Source organism: Ixodes scapularis, unplaced genomic scaffold (genome assembly GCF_016920785.2).
Source record: "Ixodes scapularis isolate PalLabHiFi unplaced genomic scaffold, ASM1692078v2 PGA_scaffold9__187_contigs__length_104089568, whole genome shotgun sequence".
Classification (NCBI taxonomy): Eukaryota; Metazoa; Arthropoda; class Arachnida; order Ixodida; family Ixodidae; genus Ixodes; species Ixodes scapularis.
The window spans coordinates 83940069-83967650 of record NW_024609884.1 but is presented as its reverse complement, the minus strand read 5'-3'; the positions used below and the strand labels follow the sequence as shown (position 1 = coordinate 83967650).

Sequence of the window (27582 nt, the reverse complement as noted above, 5' to 3'; positions counted from 1 at the left end):
AATGTAATTAAGATAGAGTAGCAAATACTCTAGACTAAATGTATTTGCAGGATATCAAAATACTACCAAAAGTATTTGCAATACAGAATCTTGGGTAGAGTATTTAAAGGGCAGCTCCGCTCAATTCCGAAGATTTCGGGATAATGATTGATTTCGAATTAAAAAGCCCTAGTAAAACACACTACGTCGTTTGCTTCGCGAAAAATGGGATATATATTTTTAAATCTAATTTTAAACACGAACGGAAATCGAAACCGAAACTTCGGCTCCGCCCAGCAACATTGGCCTCGGGTCGCCAAGTACATGGCCATCACGTGGTATGAGATGTCACGTGATCCTTGGCCCAACGACGGGCAGGATTGGGGCGGGCGTGTGGCAGGCACGAGTGTCGTCTGCACCGCACTCTTCGCCACGTTTTGGTGTCTACGGCATTCGACGACGTCTGCACAACTGCGGCATAAGTCTGCGCACGTGGTGTCCGTAGTGTGGACGAAACTCTGAGAGACAATAATCACAATCGGTGAGACGACGACGGCGGTTGTGACGCGGAAGATGGCGGTAATGGCGGGACCACGGTGGGCGGCCGGACGGCTTCCAAGAAACGCGCTGCACAGGAGCGTTACACCAATCACGTGGACACCGCTGAGCGCCGAGAGGCAACGTTGCTGACGTCATGCGCTACGCTCGCCCGGAGAAGTGAAAACAAGCAGAAGGGGGCCATGATAATGACGTTTAGCTCAATGTTGGCTCCGCCCATGCCTTAGCCTTGACTGTGCTGTTGGTTGCGCCTGAATTCGCCCGCTCAAGTCAGCCGATTTCGGCAACTTGGCGAGTTGCAAAGTTTGCCGGACCGTTTAAGAAACATTTAGACAGAACTGTGTCGTAACATTTCACGTGTGGTCTTCCTAGGCGATACTGAAGAGGACTGCACTGTTTTTTCAAAACCAAAAATGAAGCGGAGTTGCCCTTTAAGATAGGCACAAGTCTGGATGTGAACAAAAAGAGTTTGGATTAAGGAGTTAAAATAGATAACTGATTTTCTTCAGTGTCTAACATCTTTACTAGTCTTACATGAAAAGCATGTTTTTAATTCGGAAGTTGGACTAGGTTTTTGAATGGCAACATGGGGCTAAACTCCTAATGTGCCTTGAACTGGTCATTTCAAAATTCCCATCCAAACAAACAATTTAAAGCACAAAACAATAAAAAAATCAGCAAACTGAGCTACACAAAGTTGTCTCCCTCTTCTCTCTCTCTCACACACACACACACGCGCTAAAGCAAACAAACAAACATAAAAAATTAGGAAGAAACATGTTGGCAACCTGGTGGTCCAAAGCGTTCGACCAGGTCGCCCGTATGTTAATGTGTCTGGCCATTTCCACCGCGAAGTGGCCAAGCGAAAGGCCATGGGAGCGGCGCTCCGCTGCTGATAAAAAGGCCGGTGTTGAAGTATGCGCAGGAGCTTTTTGGGTCGTGGTGTGCGGCAATAACGGTCAATAAATAAATATGTGTACCAGTGTGTTGTGTCATTCTCCGAGGAGCAGCAAGGGAAATCTGTGAATGCTGGAAGAGCGATGACCGACAGTTTCGCAAAGTAACAAGGTTCCAATCACCTAAATTATCCGCAACTCGAACCTCGCGCCTTTAGTCCCCCTTCCTCCGTTTCTCATGTCGGCTGCCAAGCCATGCCAGTTCCCGCCGCACACGTGGATGGGCCCTCCCACCTCTCTCCTTCACGCCTGTTCTACTGGGTGGCGTTGCCTCCTTTGGAGCTGTGAACAAAGAAGCAAAAACATAATGTGAAGGCCCAGGTACAAAACATAAAAACAATGCGCGATAGCTAACATCTCCTGCGCCTCTGTGCATCTCCAGAAAGGTACTCCCAGTCCCGTTTGCAAGGTGAGGGTAGGGAGAAAGACGGCCATGTTGCCCCCCTTGTGCGGATTGCCCCCGTTTTCCCACCCGCTGCCTCACTTTTTTTCATTCTTCTTGTTTTTCTTCAAACGGTTTTGCATTTTGTTGTCAACATCTTTGAAGGTGAGAGTGTGTGCAACCAGGGTGGCTGTCTTTTCACAACACAGTGGAGTTGAGTTTGTCCAGGCCATGATGCGAGTCCTCTTTAGTTGGAGAGAGATGTCAACGCTTTGGAACACTTGGGAGCTTCCTTGTAGAAGAACCTTCCCTCTTCGATGGTGCCATTTTCCCCTTTGTTCTGTTTCTCTATTTCCAGTTTCATTTATGCCCGAGCAAGGTACTGCAGTTTACAGGATCTTGGATGAGCATGCTGAGCTAAGCTAATGAGTGTTAATCTCGCATTGCTGATGCGATGCCTTTTGATGAAAAACAAGGAACCACTTTTCTGTGATTTCCATCGAACAGGCCAGAGAAAAGTGGGGAGCGGTGGTTCCGGAAACGCATCTTATGCAAAGGTGGCCATTGTTCTCAGTCATCTCTTCATAGTGTTGCTTGGACCCGAGGCCCCAGAGCAACGCGACTACTAGAGACAGAACCCCGCCGCGAGTTAAAATTTTCTTGAAATTCTAAGTGTACTTCAAGTACTTGAGCATTCACAAAGAGGCCAGGTAGTAGGACTACCCTCGCTTGGCTTACAATTTTCATTGCCGACACCACAAAAACGATTCGTGGCTCACTGTTGCAGTTGTCTTCCATGGGGCTGTTTTCCTGGTGATGATTGTTGGCCTGTTTGCTGGTACCTTACTTAGGCTGCTTTGTTCCATGGAACTACTACAACTCTATTGTGTGTTTCGACGTCATCTGACGTGTATTACTTTTTGTGTATGACTTCCTTTGTCCCGTATGCATTTCTGGTCTCTATGGGTTGCATTCAGACGTGATCTCTTTGCTGTAGTGGAGGTAGCTATTTTCTCCTGAAGTTTGCCATCTTGTTGCTCAGTTTCTGCTCTATACTCTTGACTGATGTATGAAGTTTCTTCTTGATCTCAACCTACATGGTGCTGGAAACAATAAGTCACTTGTCTTTGTAGGTGAGGTTGGTTTCTACGACGAATTCAGGAGCGGCTGTACAGGGGGCCAAGGGTCGGCGGCCTTGCCCCCCTGTAGATGAGGTCGACCTCAGCAAAGTTTTCGGGTGTTCCTGTTTTCTACAGAAATGCACTTGACATTGTGGCAGGCTGCATGAGTTCTTTGCCAGGTCTGTACTCAGTTGTGTTTGGTGCTGTAGTCACATAGTACTGTGCTGTTATGAAGTTGCCAGATGGCCACCAGAAGAATGTGCCTGCACAAAGCGGTACATTCTTGGCAGTAAAAAAAGACGTCCGAATACCTGATAAAAATAAAGTCAAGGGTGCAGATTTAAAGCCGATTTTAGCAATTCACACCTTTTGGGCATGATAAATCTAGCAAAGTTGGGGCTCTTTGATATGTTGCTTTATTTAGAGCACAATAACATATTCAGTCGTAGCTTTCAGTCTTTTTTTTCTGCACGCGACATCCATTCTGATGCACTGCCTGGTTCGATTATGTCCGTTTTAAGTAAGCGTTGAAGTTCCTGAAATGCTGTTTCTTGAACTCTATGTGGCAGTTGATGGAGTTTTATCTTTCCTCACCTTCATGGTGCACATACCCTCTAGCAAGACATATCGCCCAATTCAGCAGGTGGGCACATATACCTAGGTTAATCTCCATAGTGGATTTCAAGTCTCTGGAAATCGATGTGGGCACCGTAGAGTAGAGCTCTTCATATAAAATCGCAAGGCGGCTGTGCGCAGCTATGACTTGCGACACCAAGGTGCACACAATCCTCCCAGCAGGGGCACAGCAAGTACTGGAGGCTACATGCTTTGCTGGTTCATTTCGTGTCAATTACAGGAATCAGCCAGCGTTTAGGCTTTTAGGACATGCCTTGCTATGGCCATTGCTCTAGGTCCCTCCATTAGACAGTGGCCCTAATGTAAAATAAACTTCGGGGAACCTCGTGGTTCAGGCAAAAGTGACGGGTGTGGAAGTTGCATTGCCTCAGGAATCTTCCACAATTCGTAGAGCTCAAGGGGCACCCGCACCTCTTATCTCTCGCCGGATGTCGGTGACTTCGGCAGTCCAGTTGTGTGGATACCTTTGCATTGAGGGCACACCAAACATGGGCTGGAATGTGAGGAGGAAGGGGGATTTCTGTGCATCTGTGTGTTGAATTTGATTTTGCTTATCATGAGCAGTGCTGTAGCCCAGTGGTTCTGAACCATTGATGTTTCGCGGACCCCTTGTGGATTGGTGCAGATGACGGAGGACCCGGTTCGTGACGGGAGGAAAGAAAAGGTATAGGTTAATTATGATAATGATTTAATATTTGGATATAACTAAGGGCTAGTGTGAAGTAGACTTCTCTCATTGACATACACACGAGAGACCTTGCCTGAAAATTGGAATGTTTCTTCTCAATCTGAAAAAAGGCAACTTCTATTGCCGGGCTTGACTGATGAGGCAGGGCCTCGCGGGCCCCCACAATGCCTTCGCGGACCCCAAAGGGTCCGCGGAACTCCATTTGAGAACCACTGTTCTAGCTGTTGATGCACCTCTGTGGGCTCAGAGCTGATGGGTGGTACAGAAGACTGCCTCCCCTTCCTTCTCTCTCTCTCTCTCATAGGAACTCTCACACTTGTCCTCGACACACTTATTCATGAAAACCCTCTTTTTACTCACATTTTGTGTACACACTGGCGATTTTGGAGTCCCTCATTTCACTTAAAGTGGTGTCCAAACAGGACATGGCAGATGGCTTGCTGCGACACAGCATCGGCATATGCCATGAAAGTTGGTGTGCCCGCTCTTGTTTTCTAACAAACAGCACGGCTTTCCTCCGGTGTGCTCCCTTCCCCTTTCTTGTTTTCGGGAGATTGGGACCAACAACAACAGCAGAGGCCTGGACGACAGTCAGTAGAGCGTGTGAGTGGCCCTCCGCGCCCACGTGATGAGCGCGCTCTAAGCTTCTGTCCAAGGACGCAAGCGGAGAGAAACTTTCCCCCGGCAAGAAAAATGTATGAAAGTGGACCGGAGTATGGCATATGCCGTGAATGTAGAAAACACTTCATCTGCTGTGAGGAAACGTGCCATCTGCTGTGTCCTGTTTTTCACAGCGCTTATTGGGTTCAGCCAGACCCTTGAGGATGGGCAAGCTGGTGGAAATAGTTTGAATGCATGTTGATAGTTCATCACCCCTTAGAGATCAATGTTCTATCGCACAGAGCTATTAATTGTGCGCATGATTGTACACAGAAGATATGACTCGGTGACATAGAGCCGGATTCATGACATAGTGCCGGATTCATATTCAAAAGAAAAGTGTATGTCGTGACCGTTTACTCGGAGAGAGGTGGGTCTGCCCTTAAGATTTAGCCATAGGTCAACGTTGTAGCAAGGAAATTTAGCTGGTGCGCTAAGACTGCTTACTGTGAGTCATTAATTATTACACAGCTGCATGTCGGTAGTATGTCCACCTGTATTAAAACTGGCAGAGATTGAGCCCAGTGTTCCAGGGACCTACGGTGAAGTGTTTGTTCTGCAAGCACTACCTCGATACTGTATGCTAAAACATATGACCAGAAATCCCTTGGGACTAGTATTCACATGGCAAACTGAATGCACATAAAGTTGTCAGAGTATGTGGCTTTGATCACTACCTCGGAGTAAACAAGAGGCTTCTCAAAAGAAAAGGCTTCCATGTTATATTTCCTTGTGCCCCATGCAGTCAGCTATCTAATATTTACGAATACTCCAGAAAACTGTCATATGCTGAAGCACTACCATGAAATACGGCATGTGTCCATGTCACAATAAGCACCCACCCGCTATTTTGGAAATGTTTGAAAAAATGTGTAAGATGTGAAGTGCCCACTCCAAGCATCTGAATCTATTGCGTGTTGAGAATAGCAGGACAAGCGCCTCTGACAAAGCTCTCCACTCTTTCCAGTCTAGCAGAGGAAATGCTAGAGAGGAGGCGAGTGGAGAGGAAGAATCCACCAATCACGACAAGCAGAGTGCTTTGTGGGAGGGGCTGCCGCATTGACCACTCCTCTGTGCACGCCAGTGCAAAATGGAGAAGCTTGATGCGCATGCACCAGTGTAAAGCAGTGAAGCTTGACATGAGTGCACTGGTGCAAAGCGGTGAGGCTTGACGTGGTGTGTGCTGGTGCAAAGCGGTGAAGCTTGATGTGCATGCATGAGTGCAAAGCAGTAAAGCCCTCCCTATCATGTGCGCCATCTACATTTTTGCTCTCGAGCCTAACAAATGCCCATCCCTCAGTTTTTCAAGGTTATCTCCAAATTTTGAGCTGGTGCTTGTTCAATATTTTACGGTGTTATTACGCTTCAAAATATCCAGGTTCCTCAACATGCCTTTAATTGTGTCACATAAAGGCTGTTTTTAAGTTTGATGGACCCTTCCATTATTTCAGATATCAACTTAAATGAGACAAAGTGATTTTCTCAGTTTTTCATCATATCACCGTGTTTCATAAGAACATAGTGCAGCTTTTTTATGAACCATACTTGCACATCTACTCTCCCGCACAAGACGTAGAGGAGCAATTGTCGCGATTTTTGGAAGGAGATCAGTAAACGAGCAGGCTTAGACACCACTTAGGCTCAAAACGGCTTTCAGCACTGGGGATCTGTGCATCAAGTGGACACGCTCAGGATCTGAGTCCAGATCTCATTTGTGAGTGTAACTATATTCTTGGTCTTGGATTTGCTGGTCCGTTGTAGATTGCAACAAATTGGGCCTCCATGTTCTGTGTGGGAGAGTGGGCAGGTGGGCTCGGTTCGTGTAAAAACCGTGCTAGATGTGTCTGCTCACACCTCGCATCATAACGATGCAAAAAGTGTGAGCAGGAATTCTGTCACTGCCATTGACAGAGCCACATGGATGCATCCATTGGTCGTTTTTGTGGATAGATGTAAGTGCAAAGAATTAGGGCAGCACTATGCTGGTTTTTGTTGCCCTAACCCAATGGACTGTTTTCTCTTCAACAGGAGTTCCGCTGTCTTTTCAAGGATGATTGTGAGGTGAACACACGGACTCGGAGGTTCTGCCAAAGATGCCGCTTGCAAAAATGCTTTTCGATTGGCATGAAGAAAGAGTGCATCCTGAGCGAAGCTGAGAAGCAGGAGAAGCGTGCCAAGATCGAGGAGAACCGTCTGAAGAGGGCTCTGAACCCACGACCCCCGGGCCAACGTCCTGACTCTTATTGCTCCAATAGCAATGGCATCACAGCTAAGGCGGCCGTTGGCAGCACTCCCAATACCCCTCTGTCGAGTGTCACAGAAGACGAAGACAGCTCACCGGCCAAGGTGGCTCGCTACGCCGAAGAGGCCGTGTCGCCAGGCTCTGAAGCATCTGGGCAGGATGCTAGTGCCGGCCCTTCCAAGGTTCCTGCAGGCAGCCGCCACTCGGGCTGCCCGCTCGTCAAGCTGGAGAGTGCCAGACCCTGCGCTTCGGACTCTTGGTCCTCGGATGACTTGCTAGAATCGAGCAGCTCGGATTCGGTGCAGCTGCCGAGTCGCAGGCGGTCCGGGGAGCAGTGCGGCTCTCAGCTGGCCCACGACCGAGCCATCCGCAGTCAATTCTGCCGAGCGACGTATCCGGGACCCCAGGAGGTGCTCACGGAAGCGGAAACGAACCGGATTCAGGAGCTCGCGACAGCCAACGAGGTACTGAAAGTTCCGCTGGCTTGCGACCCTGAGCCAAGCTTGGTCGACGTGATCAACATGACGGATCACGCAATCCGGCGCCTGATCAAGATGTCCAAGCGGATCACTGCTTTCAAGAGCCTCTGCCAGGAGGACCAGGTGGCACTGCTCAAGGGGGGAAGCACCGAACTGATGTTGCTTCGCTCGGTTATGTCTTACGACGCCGAGCGGGACTGTTGGAAAGGTCCCGACCCGCGACTGATGTCCATCAAGCTGGACATCCTCAAGGAAGCCCGTGGCAATGTGTACGAAGAGCACAAGCGCTTCATCAATGCCTTTCGGCCCGAGTGGCGGATTGACGAGAACATTATGCTTCTGCTCAGTGCCATCACGCTGTTTACGCCAGAGCGACCGAATTTGGTGCATCGGGATGTGGTCACGTTTGAGCAGGACACCTATCTCTACCTGCTGAGGCGTTACTTAGACACCATTTACACAGGCTGCGAGAGCCGTTCTGTCTTCCTGCAGCTGATTCGGAACCTCGAGGACATGCGCACGCTCAACGAGAACCAGGTCAGCATCTTGGTTGACCTGAATCCACGCGAGGTGGAGCCGCTGCTCATTGAGATCTTCGACCTCAAATAGTGCTGCCTCGTCGGAGCCTTCTGTTGATGAAACAAATCCGCAGTGTGCAGCAAAGGCTGTCTCACTCTGTGTTGGCCGGGGGAGGACGATGCGGCTGAAGGTGCATTTTGTGATATTCCCTCTAGGTGGTGCCGGTTGTCGCTGCCTCTTCTTTTGGGGGGTGGCGTGGTGGAACTGTGGTTTTTATTTTTGGCTTCACCCATTGGATTCCTTCATAGCTGTGTTTTCTTGACGTGGGTCAATACTCATTGAGTCCTGTTTAGCCGTGGAGATTTAAAGTGAGTTACCATCGGAGCTGCTACACCAAGCAGCTATCCAGCTGCAAGATTGCCAGAAGTGTGCATCACTTGCTCACACGCGTGACTGAGATGCAACATACCCTTACACTATTCTATGCAAAGGTTATCTAGATGGCCGGTGCTAAACTTTGTATCTTTATTTGTTGTTGGCTTTTTTTTAACATCTGGAAGCTGAATATTGCAGTATAGTTTTTATGAATTTTTCTTTTTACTAGAGACATGTCATTTTGCATGTTGTGCAAAGAAATACTAGGTTTGTAGTTGGGTGTTAATGAAATGCTTATACTCTGCTTTATGGATCGTGTGCAATGCAGCCTCAGGTATGCAATGTTTTAAAGTAGCTGACCTTTTAACCCTTTCACTGCTGCAAAAGCCTAGTTTGCCTGTATTTTGTTCAGGATGTTGGCAGTAGCTTTGAGTTGAAGCCGATAGCTCTGAAAAAAGATTGAGTGTTAACACAGTGGGTGCACCCGTTGTACTGCTTTAAACTTGCCTAGTGGTGGCACCACACCCGTAGCTCAAGCAGGTTCCTTTACTTGCACACCTGACACATTTTAAGACAGGCACTTGATTTTAGCTTTGGTTCTGCTACGATTTTTGAGGTGAAGGAAACATGAAGTTGAGACCTTACACTTGTAGCTTTCTGAGAATTCGAGCAAAGCATACATTGCCAGGAAAACAAGGTTCATCTTTAGCAGTGGGAATTTCCTCTGCCACCTTGTATTTGTGAGTCTTGCATTGGTGCACTCGTTGGCCACAAGGGGCTGTCAAACGGGTGGCATGTAGTTTAGGAACAATGCTTGAAGCATTCTGCATTCGAGACTCATGGTTTCCTCTGTTACTTTCGATTTGGCCAAATGTCATGAGTGAACCCGAGCAGCCCGCCTTAGCATGTCGTATATCCTCACGAGAAGAACTATACAGGGTGTTTTACCAACTATTGAAAAGGCACTTGAAAGGAAGAAATAATTTCTTCGGGATTACCTTATCAACTGCGAAGTATGTCAGGTTAAGAGTAAAGTAGTAATGGGCGAATTAATTGCCTAGAATTCACCCATCCCATAGTTCAGAAAACTAGGTTTCAGGACTCGCTCCAAGTATCATGACATGAAATGTGTTGGAAGCTTTACAATAACGGTACTGTGAATGGCAGCATCTGGCAGAGCCCATGCTTTTCATGTACGAGGGGTGATCAATAAGTTTTGCCTCCTAGGCTGTAATTTTTAATGCGAAAGCATTAACTGGTCCCATGGAGCGGAGCCGACGCTGTCTGTCCACCAAAAACGGCACCTAAATTCCCATTGGCTGCAACACGTCATGTGGCTCCATAGCAATGGTGTCATTGTTGCTAAGGGGCCAGCCGAACAGCTGGCGGAGCAGGAGGAGGGTGGGACTTGGGTGTGCGCTGGGCTGACTTTAGCACGTGCCGCTCAATTAATGCTCAAGGACGACGCCATTCTCGCGTCGTCCTAGACATCGTCCTCTAGGCGTCATTCTCGACGTCGTCCTTAAGGTTGCCCTAGAGGTCGTCCTAGAGGTCGTTCTTGACATCTTCCGAGAGGTCGTCCTCGGCGTCGTCCTAGATGCCGTCCTTGACGTCGTCCTAGAGGTTGTCCTAGACGTCGTACATGGCGTCGATCTCTAGGACGTCTTTCTCGACGTTGTCCCCTAAGTCGTCCTAAAGGTCGTCCTAGAGGTCATCCTGGGTATCGTTCTTGACGTCTTCCTCGACGTCCCCCTAAACGCCGTCCTTGATGTGTGCATGGCAACGCAGATACTTCCTCACGGAAGCCGTGAAGCCTTTAATACGTGTAGAAACATCACTTGAAAACATTTCACCCATGGGACTATAATGTTTTCACATTCGTACACGTAACCAGTCTTAAGTGTCCTCCTGTAATTTTTTTATTCAATAATGGTGTTGAAAGATGCTACGTTCGAATGAAAGTTTGGAATCTCCTCTTTCCCAGGAGCATATACCATAATATCGAGGGGGAGCGCCCACCCCTTTCACTGAAAACTGGGTTAATCTACACATGGGCGCTTGTCCGATCAAATTGGGCGCTTAACATATAATTTGCAGAATTCTCAACTTTGGGCAGTGTTAATAGTGGGCTTTTGAACCTAGTGGCCGCTTCTGTGGCACACGGCATCGGTAACCTCGTAGTCGTATGCAAGCCGTGTACCCTTTAGATGTTCCTCTATCTTGGAAAACAGCCAAAAGTCTGATGACACGAGGTCCAGGCGGTAAGGTGAATGAGGCCAACCATCTTGGAACTGTAGCTCCTCCAGTGCGGCGTTGGTCTCAGCGCGGCGTTGGTTTCAACCATCTACGACGGCATGCGGACAGTAGTGCTCCCGTAGCGGAAGTGCATCACTGCCGGTGGGGACTATATTGAAAAGTTGTGTGCTCCTGGGAAAGAGGAGATTCCAAACTTTCATTTGAATGTAGCTTGCTTTCAATTTCATCAATGAATAAAAAAAGTCCCGGCCTAGGAGGCAAAACTTGTTGATCACACCCGTCGGCAACCATGGACCATAGCAATGCCACCAAACAATGTGGGCTTGATGTCCGTGATTGCGTTTGCCACAAAAACACCAAAGGCACTTTAGTAATAGTGAACACTAAATGGTAATAGCAAACATTAAAGAAGAGAAAAACAAAAAGGCATGATAAGAGGCAATAAGCTAGTCCTTAGCACAGTCTGGTGTGGGGGTTAAAGGGATGGTGAACCGAAATTTGGATTTAAAAAAAACTATGGCTGGAGATGTAGGCGGGACGCTACAATCCCTACAGCAGTGCTAGTAAGGCGATATCTCAAATGGACGGCCGTATTTTTGGAAAAAGAAGTCGAGATTGAACCAGGCCGACGAGGCGCGTGACTGTCAAGATACCTAGTTTCCTCCTCTTTTCGCATCGCTCCCTCAAAGCCGCGAGGCGGAGAAGACGCGAGGCCGTTCCCTCTCCTTCTCGGAGAAACATGACTTCAACATTTCTGCCAAATGCGGCTCTTTTTTTGAAAAATACTGTCATCTGTTCGAGATATCGCTGTAAGGGTGATGTTTTGGTGTTTGTAGCATCGCGTTGCACGCTTTTGCCACGTGTTTTGGGGAATCCAGATTTCGGTTCACCATCCCTTTAAAAGGCTGATAGGCCGGGCCCCCTTTCTGAGAGAAAAATCTAATTTTGTATTTCTAACGCAGTGACCTTCGAACTTGACACAGCTCATCCACTTTGATTCCAAAATGTTGATTTCTTAAGCAAAAAGCAAAACTTTCTGTCTCCTTGGCAAATGAAAAAGCAAACTTGTTGGTGTTTCCAGAAAACCCACTTTGATGTAAGCATTTCTTTCACCACTTCGGCTGAGCTAGGCCACTTCAGTTACCAGAAAAAACTCGTAAGATAAAGTTTCTAAATTGAAATATTATTTCAGACAAGGGTTTGGGTGCTGGGTCAAAATTAAGCATGTAGGCATCAGACGAGGCCCCAGCCCGAGTTATAGCACCTGGTGATAAAATAATTGTACGAAGGGAACAAAAGAACAAAAAAAAGACACTTAAGACTGCTTGCATGTAGGAATGTGAAAGCATTCCTACATGCAGTGCATTCCTACAAGCAGCACGCCACGTTTTCCTTTTTGACGCGGCGCTCTGGCGGTGACATCATGCTTCCCCACTGCGCAGGCGCAGTGCCCCGCTAGTTCCACGGCTTTCGTGACGATGCATCTGCGTTGCTGTGCTTTTCTTTGTGTTTTATTTCGGAGGTGCGTCCGCTTCGACCTTGAGCGCTCTGCCGGCTTCCGTGACGAAGCAGCTGCGTTGCTGTGCTTTTGGCCAATGGGAATTCAGGTGCTGTTTTCGCTGCTACAGACAACGCCGGCTTCGCTCCATAGGGCAGTTAATGCTTTCGCATCAAAAGAGGCTGAAAAAGCACATTAACGCAGACACTTTAAAATTGTTTGATGAAGAACTGAGTATATGGTTTCCGAGTGACAGGAAGGATAGGAGGTTAGACTTTACACTAAGGGAATTATAGCATGTTTGAATCGTAGTGGGAATGGCAAGTTCAAAGGCGACTATCGTAAGATACTGCGGGAGCACCCACCCCACTTTCAGTCAAAACTGGGTTAATCTAGGGAGCCTTCATATGCGCTTTGCTAGGGTGATGCCACCCTTTGTAATACCACTCGCCGACAAACCAGCAGCCATTTTGGTCTCGGCAATAATCCGGGGGGCTTATAACCCTCCCGGAAACAAGCACCTTATCTCACAAGTTCGGAGCAGCGTTGTGGAACCCACGGAGGGAGTATTAGCATTTCCCCCCTCGGATGGGAGGACCGATGGACACAAAGGCCACTTTCCGGCGCACGGGGAAACAATGAGGAACAAAATGGCGGTGGAAGAGGGTGTGGGAAAGGGAAACAGGCAGTTGGCATCACTCTATGCGAAGCGCACATGAAGGCACCCTAGGTTAATCTAGGCATAGGCACTTGTCCGGTCAAATCGGGCATTTAACGTATGATTCGCAGAATTCCCAAGTTTGGGAAATGTAAATAGTGGGCGCTTGAACGAAGTGGGCACTTCCGCAGTATTTTACACTATGTTGTCAAATAAAACATTTTTTTTTTATTCATGATTACTTATCACACGCTGGCAGATTACTAATTGAATGCACTTCATATATTGCTGGAATCATTTCTTTGATGTGACTATAACACAAGCTATGCCCACAAACCTGTAGCTCCGGGAATTTTTTTTTTCTTATTTTTTGTGGATCTTTACAGCATGGGGACACCTCCTCAAGCTAGATGACCGTGCTCGCAACTTCTGCTTAAAGGGATCATGAGTTTCTAAAGCATCTTTTCAACAGACATGGCTCTCCAAACACATTCCTTAACCTCTCTGGTTCTTTCCACCCCTCCACTGACTAGCTTTATTCTTGCCTTGAGGCGGTACTTCGGAAGGATACTTGAAGAATTATCGTGATGGCTGGTATGATGGATAACCTTGAACTCTCGGACATAGCTGCGTAGGCATATGCAGCAGCTAGGGCCGTTAGCTCCCCTACACCCCTTACCTCCATTGCATGAATTGCAAGATGTTTACATGAATTGTGTAGGCCCCTACCCCAACGAGATTGTGGGCAATTGAGAAGCTGGCAGGCTCGTCGTGGCCCGAGTGGTCGCAAGTGTGCTCGCCTACTTGTGCCCAGCTGATCTCGTAGGGGAGATATAGGGTCACGGTATGCGGCTCGTGAATTGTGCACTCTGTTGTGCCGGTGGTATCCCTGAAGCTTGCGCTGCATAGCTCACAATCCATGAAACTGAGCGGAGGCTGAGGCATTCACTCTGAATTGGCACATTGCAAAGCCAGGGCATACGCTGCCTTGCAAGTACTATGTGACAGCAAGGTTGTTTTTCCTAGACCTTCGTGGTTTATTTTTTATGCTTTGGTGCTCATGCAAGGTTTCATGTTCATTTAAGTCGTCCAAGATATCGACGCTGCAGTAAACGTTTTTTACCGTTTCAAATTATTATTGATATAATCACCTTCAGCTACCTTGAAAACCAAATGAATGAGCAGTTGATTCAGTTATTTTTTGAAAATGTTTCATGTTGGCCATTTCATTTTATTTTTTATAAACTTTGTTTTATGTGGCATTATTTAGAAATGAGGCAATAGGTGTTGTGGATAAGCAGTTTGGGATGGTTTCGCAGTAAGACCTCAAACACCACTTTGAAATATTTTGCTCCATGGTCTGGCTATATTGTGGACTACTGTGCCTTACTATCAATGCAAATTTAGGCTAAACTGTGATGTCAGCATATTTGTACTTGACTGTTGGCTTTCTGGGCCCAAGCCTTTGCTGGGAGGTCATCAGAAATGTTGGCAAAGGGGGCAGGGGCTCTCTCCAGATATGTCTATATTTTCCAAATACTTGAGTTCTGGAACCCTATGAAGCCCTCCCATTTTTCTGTGGTCCCAGCAGTTTCCACAAGGTACTGTTTTAAATACTTAGCAGCGACATGTTGCTGCCAGTATTGTAGTGTCTTTGCTATAGCTTGTGACTAGCATTGTTCACAAATGGTCAAATTTTTTTGAGTGAAAACATTGCCACATAGCTGTCTGTTAAGAGGACTCTCACTACAAGCATTAATGATCTTGCAGGCATTGCGTGCATCATAATACCTCGGATCTCAAAGGCTACCAAGGGAATGCTCTCTCGAGAAGGGAGCTTAGTGAGACAGAGGGTGGAGCACATGTTAAACCAAAGAACTCTAGAAATAAAAGCTAGAAACATCATGGGACGTTATGTTGGATTTGCTCATTAAATTCGGCCTAATAAATGGGTCTGGGGGCAGGTTTTCACCGGTTTCTAAAACATGTTGGAACACGACATGTCTTTCCAGCTGTGCTGCATGCACTGCAACAAATGCTGTATGTTTATTGTTAAGCATAACATTACAAGGTGCTCTATTCTCGTATGGGGATGCAGTTCGTTAAACTGTCCATTCTAGTCACAGCCAATATTCGTGGCGTGTTAAACCACTGGTTTGTAAAACAGTGGTAGGGATCAAGCTGTTGCATCATTTTGGGAGAATGTGATGTTATGACCTTCCAGAGTTCCTGTTTAGGCATTCACCTTAGAGCAAGCAAATGAAGCTGTTTGCTCCCAGGTTGTATTCGAGTGTTAAATAAACTTTTAGGAAACAACGGTGGATGGCATTACTACGGTTTGGTTCACCTTGGCATTGATGCTTTTAGCCAAATTGCCTTTGACAAAAGCAAGCTCTTGACGAGTTTTAAACTGTGTAACTTTGATCAACTTGAGGTTCGGTAATGGCCGATTGTGACGGGTGTCCCCTTTCGAATCCAGCCAACTCGTCGAAAGCCCATTTATTGAATGGGGCAATTCACAGAATGGAGAATTTGACAGGGGTGCTTTTCGGTCGAACTAGGTCGGTCGATCTGCATAACACGTCTGCCGCTGGTAAGTTTGCTGGCCTCAACTTTGACAGCAAGAGAACCTGAAATTTCACAAGGTAAAACTGACCACCTCAATGCACATTCGGTGAAAGTTTGAGCCTTCAGCAGGTGCCGATTTTTCCAGCTCGTTTCGGAAAAGATCCACTGCGTGCACCCTGTTAATCGGACGCAAACTCGCACAAGCATACATTTGCCTGCACGATTTACTTGTGGGTCACTCAACTATGCATGTATGACAATGTTGTATGTGTCAGTCGGATGCAAACTCGCACGAGCATACATTTGCCAGCAGGATTTACTTGTAGGTCACTCAACCATGCATATATGAGACTGTTGTATTTATTATTCGCTTCGAAATATAGATACTGGTAACACATTATTTTTAATATAATCCACTGTAAATTACTTATAATGTGAAGAATCGCTGATGTACGACAAACAGCTTTTTGGCTTTCCTTGACGTCAGCGACCCCAGCAACCATCGGCAGTACCAGACGTACACAGACATGTCCGTAGCTTTGGCGACGTTAAGCTGATGACGTACGTGTCTGCCGGTGTCTGTTGGACGCCGTCTGCGGTTGGAAAGTGGACTTTGACCAGTGGTAGATAAGGCATTCCAGAGGTGTTCATCTTGAGATGGTGACGCAGCCGATAGTGGGGCATCCCGTTTCACGTTCGAATTCGGACAAAACTACGTCGAGCGGGAGTTTCTGCTCGTAGATCTCGATATAAGACAAAAATCGGACCCATGAAGAACGTGCATCTAACCCTTACAAAGCATTAAGTGCAACGCCAGGACAGAGGCGGTTCTTCCAGGAGCCGTGAGCGGCGACGACAATTGCGTTGCAAGGTAAAACATGAAAATACTTAAGCAGCGAACGTGTGCCGCTTGTACACAACAAAGCATTTTTCACCACACGGCAGTGGCTGTATTTTTCGCACCGCCAAACTGTTGCTCATGGCACACGAAGTTGCTTTACCCACAGCTCGTGCTCACGACCTGAACATCCGCAGTAAAAGGCGCACGGCCAACACGCGCTCCCTCGGAAGTTCGAGCACGACTCGTTTATGATGGCACCCAAACGCTCGCAGTGCACGGGCTAAATTAATCGAACAAACAAATGATAAGTAACTATTATGACCAACAGCATTAAAGCCTCCCCGTCTAGTGAGCTTTGTTCGATCACCTTTGCTTTGCGGGTGCAACGGCCAACGCAAGCATCGAAAATCTCCGACACGATGCAAAGGGCGACGAAATTTCTTTTGTTGCCGTTTGCACGTGTGACAACAAATCACGTGCCCTTCGGTGGCACCGTTCTGGCTGGACTGATAGACATGAAAACAAAGTGACACAGCTGCGCGTTGGCTGCGTGACGCGATTTCGCAAAGCTATAATACGCAATAGCTCGAGTGTGCGAGGGTAATTCCAAGGACTGGCTAAACAGACTACACTATCTGAGTTGCGGAAAAGGGGCGTAAACAGCGCTCTGCTATCGCGTTGGTGACACAGCGAGAAGGAACATGAAGCACTTGAATCGCTACTTTTTCTGGTGGTCAAGGACGAGTACGCGGCGACAACTCGGACGAATATCCCAAGCTAGGTGGCGACGCGACGCTAGCGACGTTGCACGGTACGGCAGAGTTACAGCTGGCAGTGCCAGTTCCTCACCCCTTCTCTCGTGTGCTTACCGCGCCATCATTTGTGGTCCCTCGATTTCCGCCTGATGAGGTCACATCTCTGACAACTTGTCGTCTACTGCGATCCTGGCGGTGGTACAGTAGTGGAGGTGGATGCAGCAGACTCCTGTTCGGCTTTTGCTTGCTATCCAGATTGATAGTCCGCGGTAATCAGTGCAGTTAGGAGTTGGGACGTACAGAACGTAGCGACGACAGCGACCCTAGCGTCCACATTTTTTTTTTTGTTAGTGCTTTTACTGCCAAACGCCAGGATCGCAACATCTGATAACATGGCACTCTAGCTCATGTGACGTAGTTTGTTGCCACTCCAGGCACCGCAGGGCATAGTAGGGCTACAGCAGCTTGAAGTATTGCTGCCAGAGGCTGGTCAGGCACGTGACCGGAGTGGGCCAATGAGAGCCGCGTAGCGACTCGAGCTCCCCTCAAATGACGGCCTGACTGCTGCTGCTGGCGTTCAGACAGTTCAGAGTGATTGCAGCGATTGTTCCAAAGATGGCTACAGGTAGATGTTGGTAGTCGTGTTGACGGCCTGGTTGCGGTGGTGCTCTTGGCCCTGGTCAGTTGTCCACGACGCGTCTAAGCTGGAAGCCTTTCTAAACATGTGGATCACAGGTAAGACGGACCAAAGCTCCCAACGAGATGCCATATTCAACGACTTGTACACGGAGTGTAGGCTGGCTCCTCCAGGTGCTCGCTTGTCATACCTGGTTCGAACCAAAATGGAGCGTCTCAGTCGCGAGGAACGCAAAGAAATCGTCTCGCGAGTCCAGGAAGGCTGTGCGCCACTCTTTGTGGCCTGCAAGAAGGGCAACGCGGACATTGTTGAGTACCTCATCACGGTGTGCGGCGCCGACCTGGAGCAGCGAGGTGTTTACGAAGTGACCGACGACCGCTCCATCCATTTCGTGACCCCGCTGTGGTGTGCCGCGGTCGCTGGCAAACTGGCCGTCGTCAAGCAGCTCGTCTCGTACGGCGCGAACGTGAACAGCGTGTCGGACACGGGTTCGACCCCCGTGAGGTCGGCCTGCTTCATGTCTCACCGCGACGTGGTCATGTTCCTGGTGAACAACGGCGCGGACATCCTCAAGCCCAATTATAACGGGGGCACCTGCCTCATCAACTCGGTGCAGAGCGTCGGCCTGTGCAGGTTCCTGCTGCGGTGCGGGGCCGACGTGAACGCGCAGGACGTCCAGTTCAAGACGGCCCTGCATTACGCCATCCAGGAGCACCGCTTCGACACAACGCGGCTGCTGCTTGAGCAGCGAGCAGACCCGATGATCCGCAGCCGCTACGGCGACGACGCCCTGCAGACAGCCTGTCTCAAGGGGGCCACAGAGATCTTCGAGTACCTCATGGCCACGGTGGACTACAGCCCCGCGCGGCGTGCCGACGCGGACGAGCTGATGGGCACCACGTTCTTGGACGAGCACCACGACGTCCAGACGGCGCTGGTCTACTGGCGGCGGGCCCTGGAGCTGCGGCAGCGGGAGAACGCGCCCAAGCCGCCGCCCGCGGAGCCCCGGGCCGCCTTCATGCACATCGCCGAATATCGAACCGCCGAGGGTCTGGACAGTGTGGCCCTCGACCTGGACGCCATGCGCAACCAGTCTCTTCTCATATGCGAGCGCATCCTGGGGCCATACCACAAGGACACCATCTTCCGGCTCATGTACCGCGGCGCGGCGTACGCGGACAACCTGCAGTACCAGCGCTGCATCGACCTCTGGAAGTATGCCCTGGAACTGCGCATCTGCAAGGACACTCTTCTTCACACGGAGTCTGGCGTAGCTGCCATGGCGCTTGTGCGCCTGTACCTGGACATGTACGACAAGGGCAAAGCTGGCCTGCTAAGGGACCAACTTCAGCTGGCAGACGTGGTGCACACGACGGAGCTTCTGGTGGCGCGCTTTGCCGAGACAGCGGAGCTTCTGGCTGTGCAGCCCGTCTTTCGCCGACAGCTGGACAACTTCGACAAGATCCTCAAGGTGCTCACACACCTCTTCTTCGTGCTTCACGCACTTCCCAAGAGCGAGGAAGAAGACGTTTCCGTACGGCGGCTCGTGGCCCGCGCGCTGGCGCAGGAGCCACGCAGTTCGATGGGGGACACGTTGCTCCACCTGGTGGTGACGAAGATGAACACGATGAAGCCCACGGCCTTCTTTGAGGACTCCTACACAACCATCTTCCCAGACGCCCAGGTGGCGCAGCTGCTCCTCGAGTGTGGTGCTGACATCGAGGCAACCAACCAGTGCCTCAGCACGCCCCTGCATGTGGCCTCGCTGCGCAACAACTATCGCACGGCAGTGGTGCAGGTGCTGCTAGCGCACGGCGCCCACCTGGACCGGCGCAACGCCAACGGAAACCAGCCGCACCGCATGCTGGCAGGCATTGGCGAGTGCATCGTCAATCCCCTCCAGCACATCACGCTGCGCTGCCTGGCAGCTCGTAAGATCATAGAGCGCAAGATCGCCTACGTGGGCGAGGTACCCGTGTCGCTCGAGAGCTTTGTGCGCATCCACTGAGGCACCTGTCGACGCAACTCTGTGGAATGTTTTTTTTATGACGCGCAGGTTTTGGAGCTTGTGGACCCTGTTTTAAAAGTCTTAGAGATGATTGTACTTGCCTGTGTGTGCGTGTGTTTTTAAATTTGTGTTCAAGAGATGACCCTGATGGGAAGGCCATCGTGCAAACCCTTCTGGCGCTGCTGTTTTCTGCAATGATTTTAATTGTGCTGCACTATTTTTTTTTTTTGTTGAGGATGTTTGTTAGCTAATGATTTAAATTGAAGATCTGATGTAGAGCACCCCAATAGTTTTCTTCTTTCAGAGGTCGTTGACGGGCACTATGATTGTCCCATTTCTTTTTTCTCTTTTTTTGTTGGGAGCGGGGGGAAGTTTTAGAGCATGATGTTTTATCTTGCCTTCTGAAAACTTTGATTCTTCTCAAATAGGTACCTTACAAGCAACAAATGAACTCATGCCATAATAAATTGGTTTTTTACCATTTGATCCATTATTATTTCGTCCTTCCTAGGTGTTGCTTTGTTGTTATGGTCCGGAAACTGCTTCTGGTCAATGGAGGTGAGGTCCATTTTGCCGCAAAGAATGCCAGCTCGCCCTTGTTTCATAGCAAAGATAAAGTGCTTTGGCGATTTGGACAAGTTGGTTTTGTTGCTCGCTCTTTACTCCTCTTTACTCGGGACTTGTTTGCATCTGTTGGTGCGAAAATTCGGATCCACCGATGCACAGCTTTCCTCGCATACTTGCACTCAGTCATGTGATTGCTGTGCCAAGCTGCGCCAAAGTGCTTACACTGCCTCATTGTGCTACATTTTGCCAAAATTTGTCGAATCTGTACCAGCATTGCAACAAAAGTCAATTTAAAATACTTAAAATGGGATAGCTTGGGCCCGGTACATGGCGAGGTTGTTACGGTAGGCTTGTGCAAATTTTTATGACTCGATTATAGCGTCAAATGCTGTACTACCTGATTTCATCTCTGTCAAGCACTGACAGTACTCTGAAGTTTCGCAATATTTCTCGTGTGTGGTTTGTTCAATACTCCATTTCATACTTGTATGCAACGCTGTCAAAACTACTGGCACGAGCTTGTGGCTTTATCTCTATGGAGTATAGCAGGTTAGCAAAATTCGTTGAGTGTGCTTCTCACCTCTCACTGGTGCGCTGCAGTGAAGCGACAATCGCAAAATGGACATTGTTTTGCATATCTTGTTTCGCCACAGCGCACTCGCCTGCTATAAGGAAGGCACCTTTCCAGGGCGGGATGTGACGTGCGATTTTTTAATGAAGCTGTGGCTATTATATAGGCTATAATGGACTGCAATATTTTGACGAGATCTTTTTAAACTTAGAGATTTAGCGAGGATAATTGATTATTGCTAAAAGATTTGTATGGACTGCTCCATTGGTTTATTTTTTGTGAACACTTGCGTATATTCCTAACGAGCGTGTTTGTAAGATGTACTAGATAACAGAAAGTATAAAACGTAGGACAAAACACAGACGAGTACATTTACGAGTAGTTTTGCTTAGTTACTACCTTTATGTGACTTCATATCTGTTTGATGGCGCAGTCAATAGAGTATGCTGAAACTATATTATCTGGAGCTGTGAATGGAAGCTTGGAAACAACCGTAACGAATTTGGTGGTATTGTTTTTTTAAAAAGGCTTATATCACATAGCGATTTTTGATAAGTTTTCCATATAAAATGTTATTGCGGTCCATAATTTAATACAACAGCTTTTTTAAATTTATTTTAATAATTGCAGTTTTATTAGAACCTTTAGAACTTGAACAAATCAATATCGGTGCACTAAATTATTCTATTAAAATTATTTCAGTGGAATATACTATTTGCTTTATCCTTGATTCTGTACCAAAAATAACTGTGCTCTGTAGTTCATACTGACATTTATCAATCGGCATCTAGTTGCCCTGTTTTTGCTTCTACGCACAACTAAGCAGTGTGTTCTGTGTTCGAGGGAATCAAACCTGCCATGCAACTGATGCTAACAAAAGGTTTCACGAAAGTGGGAAGGCAAAATCGACATTGTCTTTCAGTTCCGTTTGACAGGCCAACACATGAATCTTAAGATAGTATTTCCAATGGTATGGAGGAAAGTGAAGTGTGTGCTTATGCTCCGAAAGGTGCTCCAAGAATATTCCGACTAATTCTATCACTGGGCAAGTAACCAATGTCCCCACACTTCTCAACTCAAACTCTATGCTGCAGGCGACTTGGTTTGTAATTGATTAGTTGATGAGGTCTTATGTATCGGGTGGAGTTGAACAACTCATATTGAGTGAAATCGCTGCGTTACTCTCTAGAGATCAGTTAGGATTGCTTGGTCTCTATCTTGTGGCTGGTTGAGATAAGCAATTTTGAACATTTCTTTGTAGTTCCTTGTTCAAGTGCATCTGAACATATTGTTTCTGAAAGTTTGTACAGCTTTTTCAATTCAGGTGCCTGAGAGAAGTTTGGTTCCAGCAGCATTACTCAACATCTCTTTTGGCTTTGCCTCTTGCTTTTTAATGATTTCCTCGGTGCCCATTCACACTTTGAGCGCATTTAAAATTTGAGCCACCATTGCTGCCCTTCTCATATCTCGCTGAGATGCCAAACCCTGCTTTGGTGACGAGCACCCTGGTGTCTAGAAAGAAATACAATAATCTCTTGTGTGCCAATAGTGATGGAGTGAAATCGCCAGCATAAAAGTGCAGGGCAGCTACACCTGACTATTCAGGGCTGTCTGACTAGAAACCAGCGTGGGCCAATACATAGATCAAGCCTTTTACACAATTAAGGTTTAATTTTATACGCGAAAGAATGAAGAAATAGGACGGGGGGGGAGCACAGAATACATCTTTCAACTAGCAACAAACAAGAATCTTGTTTTATGTAACGGGCGTAGCCGGGGGGCGGGGGCTTATGGGGCTTCAGCTCCCCCCCCCCCCCCCCCCGGAAATTCAGCCGACCCTCTAATATATATACACCTGCATTTTGACCCCCTCTCCATTTCCACACCCCAAGTCATGGATATCCCAGCCACCTCACCCCGCACCCCCCCCCCCCCCGACAACAATTCCTGGCTAGGGTACTGGTATGTAACTAATTTTCGTTTTAATTTGTTGTTTTGTAATTGCAAACCGCATCCATTATTTGTACGGTTTGCAACAATATTTCTGCTCCATCACACTCGCTGACGAAAAAAGAAGTTTAATTTCTTAAACCTAAACTTTCCAGTCTGCTTCCCACACTGATGTGATATTGTGTTTTTAAGGTTTTAATTTCGTTTATCAAGCACAAAATGCATATATTTTAGTTTTATCTGTTTTCCAGTTCACATTTCCCTTTTTTTATCTCTCTCCTAAGATTTGTTGACACCTTTGGGAGTGGTTCTGTTACATGCTTGTTTGTTGCTAGTTGAAAGATGTCGTGTTTCATGCTCCATCTTATTTGTTTATTCTTTTGTGTGTAAAATTCTGCAGAATTTGGCTAATATTTATCATAATCATTTATTATTGACGTTATGCCAAATTGTGTAACATTTCAATTGGGTCTTCCCGAAGCTTTTTCAATGTTCACACCAGAACAAACGAGTCAGTTACTTGGAAAGTTGTGTGTGTCTATTTTGTACTTGTTGCATGCTCAGAAACTTTGTGGAAGAGTTGCATTTTATTTTTTAATATTGAACTTCTTATGCTCTTTTCATTTTCACTCTAAAGGATCCATTGATATGTTCTTTGGGAGTAAAATTCCAATTTGCAGCCCTCGGACGAAGCGAACACATTTATTATTCATTCCCTATCGTTGGAGAGCGGTCTTACTTGCAAGAATGTCTCATCTCCTCGAATGAGTGCGAGCCAGTGCATTTTGCGGTGGTAAAGGTTACTCCTTTCCTAGGCCAGGAAGTACAAGAATTCCTCTTGAGGAGGGCGGGCAGCTGACAGTGAGGAACTTGACCATTTTGTAGCTGGCTTGAAGAATGGAAAGTTGAATTGCGAGTGATTTCCCCTTTCAGGTCGCAGTAAGATGAGTGTGTGGTTGCAAGGTGATTGTGTTGACACTTGATACTATTTTGGTTATCATTCACAGGGTGTTATCATTCACAGTGTCCCTCAAATTACCCATGCGTTCCCTGGCCGGGTAGCAGCAAAGCGACCCCTGAAATTTTAGGGATACGTTGATCATCTTGGCTTTTCAGAATGCCTACAATGGCACACAGTGACTCGGATGCGATTGTTTGTGTGCCATGTCTGCGTCAAAGCTTGGGAACCGAAGCGGTATATTACTGTTGTCGGATATCAATCAATGAACCTTTATTCAGTTCAAAACGACAAACTAGGGTGGCGAGAAAAAAGCAGTTTATACTGGTTGACGAACCTCACCACCCTTTACAAGTCAGCAGTGAAAACACACACCTATAGTACTGTGCAAAATAATTACATATTTACATAAATAAATATATTAACATACAGCTGAAACAATAGTGAGTCACAAAAAGTAGTTACGAAGAGTAGAAAAAGACTTGGTTCAAAAGATAGCACGAGGGAGAATTAAAAAATTTAGGGGAGATATAACTCGGCTTAGCAAAACCGTAATTCGTTCTGCATCTAACCACTAAAAAAAAAAAAAAAAAAAGATATGTATGTAATATATATATATATATATATTCTTTTTCAGTTTCATAGGGGGTTAAAATGGGGCACATAAACTACAAAACTTGAAGAAAAAAAATCATTGTTTGCAATTATTTATTTTTTTGTGTAAAAACGGGCTAATCTATATTCAAATAAATTGTTTAGAGGCACAATTTTAAAATAAGAAAGTCTGACTAGTAGGGCAGTTGTATAGGGTGTTTGTACAAACACGAAGCATTTTCTTTTGCAAAGTTATGAGCTTTTGTGATTTTTAGATACTGTTGTATCTCCCCAAACAAGGAAATAATAGTTTAAATATGAATGAAAAAAAAAAAAAAAAAATATCGAGCCAGCTTTGTTTTCATAGACTAAACATGCCTGTGACGAGAAATAATACCAACTATTCTAGAGAGGGCAATGCAAGGCTCGTTTATATGGGCATCCCATATTAATGTGGCAGAAAACGTTACATCGAGGGATCGGAAATTTTCTACTTACTGAATTACAGTATCATTCAAAAATATAACCGATGAATTAATTCAAGCTTATCTTTAGGGCGGAAAATTATGCGGAGCGCAAGTTTGTCTGTTTTTGCAGGGGGTTGGTTCTCACTGAATGATAGTGGGTAGCCCTTAAGGCCACTACCTTTGAGGTCTACCCACTATCCTTCAATCAGAGCTTGGCGTTCTGACGTCACCACAACCCCTGCAAAAGAAGCAGACGAAATTGCGCTCTACATTGCTTTAGGATTGGTTTATTTTAACGAATTAACAAATGGCCATTGCGTTAATAATGTCAATACACTGTTTGCAATGAGGGTCAGTTGTTCGATATTACCGTATTTACTCGAGTAATAGCCGCACTGTTTATGAAGAACACCTGGGGGTTCGCTTTTCCGCGGAGCACGCAGATTGCCAATCACCGCGATCGATAGCATGATTCCAGCTGTTTACAAGACAGAGATAACGTCTTCGTGCGAAGATACCATCTGTGAAGATTGCATTTGTATGGAGAATCGTGTTCTCGATCTGGTTATTCGCTATGTTATTTATAATCAACGCAATGATTGGCTGTATATGTGTTCTGAGGGAAAGTAGACGCAAGGGCCTTGTTCATAAATAGTGCGGCTATTACTCGAGTAAATACAGTAGAAGAGGAAAAGAAAAGGCTAGTGTCGTCTGCATAGAGAAGCATTTTGCTAATGGGCTAATATTGGAAATATCATTTATACATACCCACATTGAATGGTAGTGGCCCTAAAATGTTATCCTGAGGGACGCCATTGCAAATTTGAAAGGCATTTGAGGAGCAGTGATTCATAGCAACATATTGAAACAGCGAGCTCAGATATGACTTAATTAAGGTTTAGGGCATACCCTTGTACACCGTAATGCTCTAGTTTAGCGAAAATAATTTCACGATTTATGGTATTGAAGTCAACAAAAACACGAAGAGTAAGAAGTTGCGATTCAAAGTAATTCAAAATGTGTTACTTTTGGGGCAATGTTCCCTTGATATATTTTAGTAAACCCGTATTGGCAATTAGCTATCACAGAGTGTTTTAAGAAAAAGGTTACTTAAACGGCAATCAATTATACGTTCTAACCCTTTTGAAAAATGCGGAAGTTCTGATATGGGCCTATAGTTCCCGAAATAATTTCTGTCGCTTTTTTTTATAAATCACTGCAACCCTTGCCAGCTGCAAATCCTTAGGGGAGTGCCCCGTCATAAGAGCTGCGTTATATATTATATATATATGTTAGACATGGTAAACTTATTGGCAGCACATATTTTATCGGATGACTGCAGGTTATGTGAGTCAGGGCTATTTGTATCTTTTAGGCTTTTACAAATCGAGGAAACTTTAAATTCGTCACTTGGTTCAAAAAATAAAGATCCCGGTAACCTATCGCCTAAGAAACCGAAACTGTCAAGATTGTAATAACTGCTACCTACTGCGAAAAAAAAAAAAAAATTAAACGCTGTAGCCAAATCGGAACCCAATAGGACATTGCCATTAACAGTTAACTTGTAATCATTTGGTTTTGAAGGTTTGTGTTGAGGAGTAGGCTGAGGCGCCTCCATTTTTCTTTGAGGTTAATAGAAAGGTGTTGACCAAAAAGATGAATGTAGTAAGCAATTCTAGCTGACCTAATATATCGGTGGCCACACATAGACCGTTCCATTAGGGTCATAGCAGGGAGAGTAAAAAGAGAAAAAAATGCCCTCTCCCTCTCACCCGTATTTCGTCTGCTCCGCCGAGTGGGCTGTACCTAGCATCCGGCTGGCGCACAAACTCTGTATAAATCGCGACATTTTGGAAATTTCAAGCGCAGATGCGCAGATTTTTGTATGCCAGTTATCGTGTAATACTATGCTAGATAAAAAGACTAACAGGGTCCAATTACGCTGTTACCTGCGTGCAAATAAAAAAAAAAGGGAAAACTGTGTCAGATTGGCCGGTCTCATTGGCGAAAAGTAAATCCGGTTGCTGCACCTTTTTTACTATACAAAGTTCGTACTGGTGTAGGCCTCTAGCGACCATGAGTGGAAGTCTGAAATAATAAATAAAAACGTGCTCTCCTGCTGCAATACACGCAGTATTTGAGGGTAGTACTGTTGGCTGACTCAACTGCTATTTAAGTAACGGGAAAAAGATATGCTAGTTGATCATTTGCCGAAATAGAAGAACAGAGAGCTCTAGGCTGATTTTGGAGTAGCCATAACTATTCTAAGAACGCAAACCACTTCACAACGGCAACCACGAGCGAGAGTTTGATGTTCCCGTACAGCCCACCGGTACAGCCCAAAAGATGGAGAATGGCAACCTCCCGGTTTGTCGTTTGCTAGTGGAGTCGGGCGCGTGCCCTCTCTCTCGTTTTACTCCGCCGAACCCGCTGAACTTCCCGGATGTATGGAGAGGGCGCTGCTGTCGAACAAAATGGTGCCGCCCAGAGAGCGCTAAACCGTGGGTACTACGGTAGAAGAAAGATTTCTGAACAAGGCCAGCCCAGGTGGCAAAAGTTGTGCATCCCCTGGCAGAGGCACTGTCGGTTTAGGAGCCTTCGCGCAGAAAAGGTGGGCACGAATAAGGACAGCTCATCGAATGGCTTTCGTAGATATACT

The 27582-nt window shown here is 46.6% G+C and overlaps 2 protein-coding genes across 3 annotated transcripts in view; both read left to right on the top strand.

The window, feature by feature from the left end:
• The window catches only part of LOC8033479 (nuclear hormone receptor HR96), a 33214-nt gene extending 17890 nt beyond the window's left edge, over nucleotides 1-15324 (top strand). The window contains exon 3 of one of the 2 annotated variants that reach the window (XM_029975761.4): nucleotides 7009-15324. In XM_029975761.4, the coding sequence (XP_029831621.3) occupies nucleotides 7009-8310 (1302 nt within the window). In that variant the 3' untranslated portion in view covers nucleotides 8311-15324. The remainder of the gene's footprint in view (nucleotides 1-7008) is intronic. The other variant, XM_042287495.1, reaches the window with a different exon arrangement.
• A 2294-nt stretch (nucleotides 15325-17618) lies between these two features.
• On the top strand, nucleotides 17619-23592 carry LOC8033478 (protein fem-1 homolog C). The gene has a single exon (XM_029975762.4). It carries the CDS (start codon nucleotides 17801-17803, stop codon nucleotides 19814-19816), a length of 2016 nt encoding a protein of 671 aa, XP_029831622.1. The 5' UTR covers nucleotides 17619-17800; the 3' UTR covers nucleotides 19817-23592.
• Nucleotides 23593-27582: the final 3990 nt, after the last annotated feature.

What these genes read in the sequence shown, in the direction of transcription:
- LOC8033478 (XM_029975762.4), top strand. Translation starts at nt 17,801, where the DNA reads ATGTTGGTAGTCGTGTTGACGGCCTGGTTGCGGTGGTGCTCTTGGCCC.